At 44.2% G+C, this 10206-nt stretch overlaps 1 protein-coding gene across 1 annotated transcript; it reads left to right on the forward strand.

Moving 5' to 3' along the window:
* Window positions 1-7477: 7477 nt before the first annotated feature.
* RBMXL2 (RBMX like 2) lies at window positions 7478-9194 on the forward strand. Its single transcript, XM_032358476.1, has one exon. It carries the CDS (start codon window positions 7769-7771, stop codon window positions 8945-8947), a length of 1179 nt encoding a protein of 392 aa, XP_032214367.1. The 5' UTR covers window positions 7478-7768; the 3' UTR covers window positions 8948-9194.
* The last annotated feature ends 1012 nt before the right edge of the window (window positions 9195-10206 follow it).

The following is a 10206-nucleotide window of genomic DNA, read 5'->3' on the forward strand; positions in this document are numbered from 1 at the left end:
CTACAGAACTCAGTAAAGTGCTATACTTATGATTCGTTTATTATGAAGGATGCAAATAAACAACCAAATGAAGGGGTACATAAGGCATATTCAGGGAGTAGGTCTGCGGCTTCCTTACCCCCTCCAGGCAAGTGACTGTCCCAGCACATCCACGTGTTCACCAAACAGGAAGTTCCCTGAACTCTGTTGTTAAGTGTTTTCATATGAGCTTTCACTGCAGGGGCATGATTAATTAAATCATTGGCCATGGTGATTGAACCCAATCTTCAGGCCCTTTTCCCCTCTCCAGAGTCACGTTCTAACTCTCTAACCACATGGCTCTTTCATTTAGTGACCAGCCACCATCCTGAAACTATTTAGGGGCCCCTCTAGGATTTACCCCATTAGCATAAACTCAGATATGGTGGAAAGGGTTTATGAGTAACAAAAGATATTTCTATTGCTTAGGAAATTCCAAGGGTTTTAGACAAAGATTAAGTATGTTTTTTATTGTACCCCAGGCCACCCCCTAGTCTTTGATCTCATGGATCCCTTATAGCAAAAAGATCATATCTGTCTGAACGTAAGAGATAACAGCAGCATTTGGAAGAGTCAATGTGGGTAGAGATAAGAGGCTTCTAACACAATTTCCCAATACATCTGACCATCAATATCAGTATTATAATTTTACCAACAATGTAGATATAAGACCATATTTCATTATGATAAACATAATCTGAAAAATAAAAGTCAAAAGATATCAGCCTATTACTAGAGTTCCATTCAGTCCAGGCCATCATATTGTATGGAAATATATCCCAGGATGAGGCCACTCATGTTCATAGGCTTCCATTTGATCTCTGCAGTTTCCAAAAGCAGGTGTGGCTTCAGCACCATAGCACTACACAGCTTCACTCTTTCAGGCATCTGGTATAACTGAGCTAAGAGATAGTATCATCTCCTGTTTTGAGCCTCTTTCTAAGTGTTAATGAATTCGAGATTCCCTCATTATATAACTTATTTGTTTGTTTATTTATTTATTAGTCTAGCAGGTACTCCCTTCAGTCTACTCCCTAGAGTAGGGTTATACAGGTACAGAACGAGTGGGCTATTTTTACTATTACACATAGCTACATTCACTGTTAATCACGGTTTTCACAAATAGGGTAAAGGTATACTCCATCAGGTCCTTAGGAATTCTGACATAAGGATTTAAAATACAGTTTCTTATTTAGGAATCATCCCTGCTTCTGGAGCTTATAGCTGCAGCCTTGGTCCTGTGACCATTAGGTAAGAAAAAGAAAATTGAGGTGATAAGGGAAAGAAAGAAAAATTATAGTCATTAGTCATCTTCCCATGGGAAGAGGAATAATCATGCCATCATACTCTTCCAGTACTCTTCCCCAGATCCACCGGGGTGGGGAGGTAGTCTGTTTAGTGAGGACAATACCTTGTCTTCCTTATGTTGAGTATGAGCACGTACTCATGAAGGTGTGTAAGCCCGCCTTCACATCTTTATCTCTCCCCGTTTCAGATGAACAATGTTTAATGCCCATTCCAATTCTCTATCAGACTATTAGTATGAGGAAGATACTTCCCTACTTGTTTATGTGCTATAAAGCATGTTCCTTGTTCTGAAGAAATAGGACTTGGTGATCCAAACCGGTGCAGTTTCTTCTGTCATGGTTATTTTATTGTACTTTGAATATTTGTATCTTCCACTGGGTAAGCAAAGTCTATTTCAAAGTCAATATCTATTCTTTTTTTTTTTAAGATTTTATTTATTTATCAGAGAGAGAGAGGGCGAGAGCAAGCACAGGCAGACAGAATGGCAGGCAGAGGCAGAGGGAGAAGCAGGCTCCCTGCCGAGCAAGGAGCCCGATGCGGGACTCGATCCCAGGACCCTGGGATCATGACCTGAGCCGAAGGCAGCTGCTTAACCAACTGAGCCACCCAGGCGTCCCTCAATATCTATTCTTATTAAGACCCGTTGGCGGGGCGCCTGGGTGGCTCAGTTGGTTATGCGGCTGCCTTCGGCTCTGGTCATGATTCCTGGGTCGTGGGATAAAGCCTCACATTGGGATCCCTGCTCAGCAGAGAGCCTGCTTCTCTCTCTCCCTCTGCCTGCCACTCTACTTGTTTACTAAATAAAATCTTTTTTTAAAAAGTGGGGGGGGGGGGCGCCTGGGTGGCTCAGTGGGTTAAAGCCTCTGCCTTTGGTTCCGGTTGTGGTCCCAGGGTCCCAGGGTCGAGCCCACATCACACCGGGCTCTCTGCTCGGCGGGAGGCCTGCCTCTCCCTCTCTCTGCCTGCCTCTCTGCCTACTCATGATCTCTGTCAAATAAATAAGAAAATCTTAAAAAAAAAAAGACCCCTTGGCTACCAGAATCATTTTCACTTGCCAGCTGTGTTCTCCCAGGGAATTTGCCATATATCATCTGTAATCTTTTATTGGCAGAAAGAATGGTTGTTCATGGCATTTTGTACTCCAGAGCTGCAAGAGGAGTATGTCTAGATTCAGGGCATATCTGCAGTGCTCCAGTGTCCGTGCATTTCATATATGCACGTAGCCTCATCAAACAAGTACACAGGACTACCCACTAGTGAATTCCAAGCACCTTGTGAACCTGCAAATTGGTTCTTCCGATGGGCATCAACATGTTCTACTGTAATGCATCCCTCAAATTCTCAGTCATTTCAATAGGGCCATGCCTCATAAGGGCATCTCTCTTATTTTACAATTTTTTATTTATTAAGTAATCTCTACCCCAACATGGAGTTCAAACTCACGACTCCAAGATCAAGAGTTACATGCTCTACCTACTGAGCCAACCAGGTGCTAGATACCCTTGGTAAATCTTCCATTGCTTTTTCACCTGACCATATGGCCAGGCCAATGGACACCATCCATAAGCCAGTATCATTGTTCAGTTCTTCAATCACCACTGGGAAAACAGCATGTAATTCAGCCAACCACACTGATTTGTTTTTACCCTCATCAAAAACAATTTTTAGCCTTCTAAAGAGGATGCTGTCCATTTACCTTGGAACTGCAATCCATAAACCAAGCAGCTCCTTGTTGGTCAGTTGAGAATTGTTTACAGGGCACTGTTAATAGAAGAGAGTCTTGCAGCTCCTCATGTGGTCCCAAAATCAGTCCCGGGGGAAAAGTCTACTTGCCTTGCTTGTGAATCTACTGGGTAACTTGCTGCATTCCTCTGATGGCATATTCCTCTACAACCATTTCCATTTTGTTATAGAAGTCTTCTGGGCACTGCCCCTCCCTATTAGTGTGTTTCTGTGACCTCACCCAATTATCAGTGTTATTTCTGGTTGAAAGATTATTTTTTCATTTAAAAATTTTAAAATTATGGTTAAATGCACTTAATGTGAAGTCTACCATCTTAACCATTTTTAAGTGTACAGTTCAGTAGTGTTAAGTATAATTGTGCAACCAATCCCTGGAATTTTTTCATCTTGCAAAATTGAAGCTCTGTACCAATTAAACAACAACTCATTTTCCCCTCCCTCCAGTCCCTAGCAACCATTGCTCTACTTTCTCTTCCTATGAAATTGACCATTCTAGATACCTCGCATAAATGGAATCATTACTCAGTATTTATCTCTTTTGTGACTGGCGTGTTTCACATAGCATAATGTCCTCAGGCTTCATCCATGTTGTAGTGTCAGAATTTCCTTCCTTTTTCAGGCTAATATTACATGTACGTATATACTACATTTTGTTTATCCACTCATCTGTGCATGGATAGTTGAGTTGCTTCTACCTCTTGGCTATTTTGTGAATAATGTTGCTACGAACATGGGTGTACAAATATCAGAGACCCCACTTTCAATTCTTTTGGATATATACCCAGAAGTAGATTGGAGATCATATGATAATCCTTTTTTTTTTTTTTTCCCCTGAAGAACCACCATACTGCTTCCCATAGTGGCTGCACCATTTTACATTACTACCAGCAGTATACAAGTGTTCCAATTTCCCCATGTCCCTGGCAATATCTGTTCTTTTCTGGGCGTTTGTTTGTTTTGGTTCTTAGATAGTAAGCATCCTAATGGGTGTGAGGTTATATGAGTACTTATATACTTCAGTCACAGCGGCAGTTTCAATCAATGTCTAAGAGCAAGCTAGTAACTGCCCCTCAAATGAAACTCTCTAGTCCAAAGTCCCAGTAGTCATTACTGCGGGGCATTCACAGAGTTTGCCATAAGCTCCAGTTTACATTCCACATGGGTCTCTGGTATAGAAAATTCGCCATACCAGCACTCCAGTTTTTATTTTATATTGTGTGGGCTTGGGCAGTCTTACTTGTTGCCATTTAGCATGTCCAACTAATACTGCTTGAAGGGTGGATTTACATGGCTGGAGTTTCACAAAACTAGTTAGGGGAAACTTTGCCATATGCAATATCCACCCACCTAATACACTCAGGTAAAAGAGAAATACAGACCCAGTCACTTCATGTAAACATTCTAGTTTTCACCCAAATCTCTACTTTAATCCTATCAACACTTAACATTTCTGTATTCTCTCGATCTGATTACAGCTCCTGTTAGGGATGCACCAGTGGGTTTTGATACCGAAGTGCACAAGGTTCCCTTGTCTAGGAGTCCCAGAAACTACTCTTCTCCACTCCTGCCCATATGTGAAATTTAATCAGGCACCAAATGTATGATTGTATAGATAAACTTATAAACTCAGCATTTATAGGTTAGCCCTAAATAAAAACATTCAAGGTAAGCATTCAAAGAATAGAAACTGAAGGCAAAACTTCCATGTTAGTAGAGAAAAAAGAAAGGAATAAGGACAAATCATTTGATACAAGAGAATGCAAGAAAATTGGTAAAAAAAAAAAAAAGAGGCAAGAAAGGTGTGGTTAACCAGACACAATAAGCTGGCAGAAAGAAATCTGAAAAATATTGAGCTACATAAGTATTAGATAAAACAGTAAGATAAAAATTTTATAGATAATGAGGATCACTACATAATAAACATGTTTATCAGAAATACATAGAAGTTCTCAATTTATATATCCAATGTAATCTTAAATTACATGAAGCTAAAGTGTGCATAAAGATAAAGGGAGATTGCCAATTCCACAATTATGGGAAATTTAAGAAACCATTCTCAGTGATTGATAATTCTATCAGATATAAATAGGATAAGCTAGATTTAAACATCTAGGGAAAGAATTCTACCCCCAGTATTTAGAGAATATATTTTCCTCTCAAGCATAAATGGAACATTACGTGCACGCGCACACACGCGTGCACACACACAGGTCACAAAGCAAATCTCAGTAAACCCAAAGAATGGAGATCATACAAAGCATTTTAAGAAATAACCTCCAGGGACGCCTGGCTGGCTCAGTGGGTTAAAGCCTCTGCCTTCGGCTCAGGTCACGATACCAGGGTCCTGGGATAGAGCCCCTCGTCGGGCTCTCTGCTCAGTGGGGAGCCTGCTTCCTCTCTCTCTGCCTTCCTCTCTGCCTACCTGTGATCTCTGTCTGTCAAATAAATAAATAAAATTTATGAAAAAAAAAAAGAAAGAACCTCCAAAATCTGTATGCTTGAAAATTTTGAAAACATACTTCTTTATAATTTATGAGTCAAGAAAGGAAGAAATGAAAGTGAGACAATGTTGGGACCAGAACAACAGTGAAAACACACCATGTATCACAGCTCAGGACAAGGTGTTAACTAGTACATAGAGAATAAGTTTTAAACTTAGATACAGTAATTAGAAGAAACATTTTTTAAAACTCTTAAAGCACTGTCTTATCTAAAAATTTAGAACAAAAAAATACAAACTGTAAATCCAAAGAATGTGGAAAGCAGAAAAGAAAGACAATAGTAGCAAATAAAATCAAGACAGAGTATCAATGAAGAAAAAAGGCTGCTTCTTAGAAAAGATAAAAAACCTCTGGTGAGACTGGTTACAAAACAGAAAGCAAAACAGAACACAGCTATCCATAAAATAAAATTTCAAATTAAAGAAAAATTAGTAACTTAGAAAAGTGTATCCTACAAAAACCAAGTCACGAACAAAATTTTTTAAAATCTGAATAGATTCAAAACTAGAAAAAACTTAGGCAAAAATCTTCCCAGCTCAATAAAGGAATGAAGATTTTAGACCAATGCCTTTTATGCTGAGAACTGTAAAATTTCTAAGTGAGAGCAAACAAAAATAAATTTATTTAAAAATAAATACATTCTTGGGGCGCCTGGGTGGCTCAGTTCGTTGAGCAGCTGCCTTCGGCTCAGGTCATGATCCTAGCGTCCTGGGATCGAGTCCCACATCGGGCTCCTTGTTCCGCAGGGAGCCCGCTTCTCCCTCTACCACTCTGTCTGCCTGTGCGCTTGCGCTCTCGCTCTCTCTCTCTGACAAAAAAATAAATAAATAAATAATCTTTTAAAAATAAATAAATAAATACATTCTGACCAGGTAGGCTTACCTCAAGTATAATGAGAATAAAATCTGTTAGTGCAACTCATTTCATGAATTGATGTGATGCATTTAACTTACATTCATACACATTAAAATAATCTTAAAACCTTCCAAATATATGCATTAAAGTCGGAAATATCATAAAAATTCCTGTTTTCACCACCTCTTTAAACATTATGTAGCTGTTGAAGTAAACCAATGGAACACATATGCACATGTATATGTACACATATTACATACACAAATACTTCTCATGACTATTCAGTTAACTTTTCACATAGCAGCCTTTGAAAAGCTAAATTGTTATTTTAAAAAGCCCCCAAATACACTACAGGTTTTTTTTAGAAAGTAGTTTTAGATGTCAGAATCTCAGGCAAAGCTATGTTCACCAAGTTACTCTTCACACTTAGTTCCATTCAGAGAATACTGTAAGGAGCAAATCTGAATTGTGTAATCTGTGTGAACCCAAAATGTTCTGTTTCCCTGAGATGTACCTCCTCTTCGGAGAGGAAGAGGCATGGGCTTTAGCTTGTTCTGCTTGCTCAGGGGTGAAGTATGTCCCGGAGCTCTGTCCCCTTATTTTCCCTAAAGGTGACTTTCCGTGCAGTGTCTTTATATTAAAGGGCAGTACTACATAAAACTATGAGGCCTCTGAAGGCTGGCAGACTGAAGAAAATGGCGCAGAACAGGAAAATGGTGCATCCAAAGAACGACTCCCTCTTTTTCCTAGTCCGCTAACCGACTCCCCCCACCCCCCGCCCCAACCAGGTCTTCTCTTCCCCACTGATAAGTACAAAATTCTGAATACATTTTACGTATAAACCGCGTTTTTAAACTTTAAAGTTGTTATTTCATTTTTCAGTGGATTTTTTTTTCCTGTTTGAAAATTGTTTAGGTTACTTGAATCAGAATGCACAATAATTTTTCTCATTAAGACTAATGAATTTTTTTTCTAAATTTTTTTTTAACTAACAGCTTTTCATTTCTCAACTGACCTTTCAGGAGTGAATTAAAAGACAGTAAGCCAGGGACAGGTCAAGAAGCCCACGTTGAAAGACTTTCCCCGAAGGTGGCCCCCCGGGACCACCAGCCAATCAGGATTAGAAAGAGCCCCGCCAGGTTGCGCTCCCTGACCCAAAGGCACACACCCCAGCGTTCCGCTTGCGCAGCGGGGCCGCACACCGCGGTTCCGGGGCTCCGCGACGACGCGCTGCCTGACCGGTAGGAGCCGCCGTCGACGAGCGACGGGTGCCGTCCAGGCCACGCCGGGTGCCGTCCCCTCGCCTCCCCCCACCCCCGCCACCGATCCCTCAACCGGCGGACATGGTTGAGGCAGATCGCCCCGGGAAGCTTTTCATTGGGGGGCTCAACCCCGAAACCGATGAAAAAGGCCTAGAGGCCGCGTTTGGCAAGTATGGCCGCATCAGCGAAGTTCTCTTGATGAAAGATCGAGAAACCAGCAAGTCCAGGGGCTTCGCGTTTGTCACCTTCGAAAGCCCCGCGGACGCCAAGGCCGCCGCCAGAGACATGAACGGCAAGTCCCTGGATGGTAAGGCCATCAAGGTGGCCCAGGCCACCAAGCCGGCGTTTGAGAGCGGGCGGCGGGGCGCGCCGCCGCCGTCCCGCAGCCGCGGTCGCCCCAGGGGCCTGCGCGGGAGCCGCGGGGGCGGCGGAGGCCCGCGGCGACCCCCGTCCCGGGGCGGGCCGGCGGACGACGGCAGCTACGCGGGGGATTTCGATCCGCGGCCCTCTAGGGCCCCGCTGCCCATGAAGCGTGGACCGCCACCGCGCAGGGCCGGGCCGCCCCCCAAGAGGGCCGCACCGTCGGGCCCGGCTCGCAGCGGCGGCGGCGGCGGCGGCGGCATGCGCGGGCGGGCTACGACCGCGCGGGGGCGAGACGGCTACGCGGGCCCGCCGCGCCGGGACCCGCCGCCTCTGCGCCGCGACCCCTACCTAGGCCCCCGGGAGGAGGGCTACTCGCCCAGAGACGGCTACTCGAGCCGAGACTACCCCCGCGAGTTTGCTCCCTCGCCCCGAGAGTACACCTACCGCGATTACGGCCACGCCAGTGCCCGGGACGACTGCCCGTCGAGAGGCTACGGCGACCGAGACGGCTATGGGGGGCGCGACCGTGACTACGCGGACCACCCGAGTGGAGGCTCCTACCGAGACCCCTTCGAGAGCTACGGAGACCCGCGCAGTGCCGCCACAGCGCGGGGGCCCCCGCCTTCTTACGGCGGAGGAGGCCGCTACGACGACTACCGCGGCTGCTCACCTGACGTCTACGGCGGCGGCCGCGACGGTTACGGCGGCGGCCGCAGCGACCGCTACTCGAGGGGCCGCGACCGGGTAGGCAGAGCCGACCGCGGGCTCTCCCCGTCCTTGGAAAGAGGGTGCCCTCCCCCGCGCGATTCTTACAGCCGCTCTGGCCGCAGGATCCCCAGGGGCGGAGGCCGCCTGGGAAGCCGCCCCGAGAGAGGGGGAGGCCGCAGCAGATACTAAGTACCAACAGACTTGGGACCAAAATGCCGTTTTCACAGAAACTAACGAAAAGAAGAGTCTGTGCCCTGGTAAACTACCCAAGGACTAGTACAAGGAAGAGTTGTTTTTACCTTTTAAGAATTTTCTGTTAACCTCCTCTCCATGATTTTTGTGCTTTTGGGAGGAAAAAGTTAAAACTCGTTTAATTGCGTTTTGGAATTGTTAACGTTTCTTTCAACAAGCTCATGTTAAAAGTGTAAGACTTGAACCTGCGTATTAGTCTTCTTATATTTTCAAGTAAAAATTCTTCTAAAGGCTTCCTCCCTTCTAAATTTTCTAAAAATGAGACAAACAGTTCTAAGATCTTTTACAAACGTCTCAAAAAATGGAAAAACGGATCATTCTGTTCATTCAAACCAACTAGATTTTGGGGGGAAGAGTGGGAGGGAATTAGTGTATGCTACTCTTTAAGATTTCAGGGTGTATCTTTCAAACCCAGGCTCAGTGTTCCCAATATTTTGAAAGAAAAATGACCAACAGCAACAACAAAAATTACTTAAATGTTTATTTAAAGGAAGTTCTATACACTCTGTAAGTCTTAAAAAAAAAAAAAAAAAAGCAAGTGGACAATACTGGCCATATTTTGGGGTTTTCTGCCTTTACATTGGGAATCTGCAGGAATTCCTGATCCCTTTGTCCCCAAAATACTGTTCATATGTGTTGAACAAGAATGGAATACCAAATAGAGATTTGGCCAGCCAACCACAGGGATGCGAAAATCCCAGAAAAACATCAATTAATAGCATTTATTTTCACCACCAACAAATTACTAAGAAATAAGTAGAAAATACACCACTAGTGGATTTGGGGATCATATGGCTTCCATTTCTAACTCCAAGCTACTTGCCCTTGGCTCTAGAGCCAGCTGCTGGCTCCTGTGGAGAGAAATAGGATTCTGCCCCCAGGGGTGGAGGAATCAAATGTGAGCAACATCAGAGCTCAGAAGCTCAGAGAGTTCTAAGAGAGCTTGGTATTTCAACATCTGAGGATTTCATCCTGATATGAGGGACTTGGGTCTGCCTGTTCCCAAAAGGCAAAGGGATGGGTTGAGTGTACTGTTCACGTGGGCGGAAGGGCTTGAGCAGACAGAAATCAGAGAGGCTTCCTCCAGAGTGCCTCAGGAGGGATGTAACAACCTCCTCTTTCCACCCCAAGCTCAGGGCAAGAAACACCTTTTCCAGTCAGCACCTGTGGAATTTCCCATTTATTTGAGAGAGAGG

The sequence above is a fragment of the Mustela erminea genome, chromosome 9 (genome assembly GCF_009829155.1).
Source record: "Mustela erminea isolate mMusErm1 chromosome 9, mMusErm1.Pri, whole genome shotgun sequence".
NCBI lineage: Eukaryota > Metazoa > Chordata > Mammalia > Carnivora > Mustelidae > Mustela > Mustela erminea.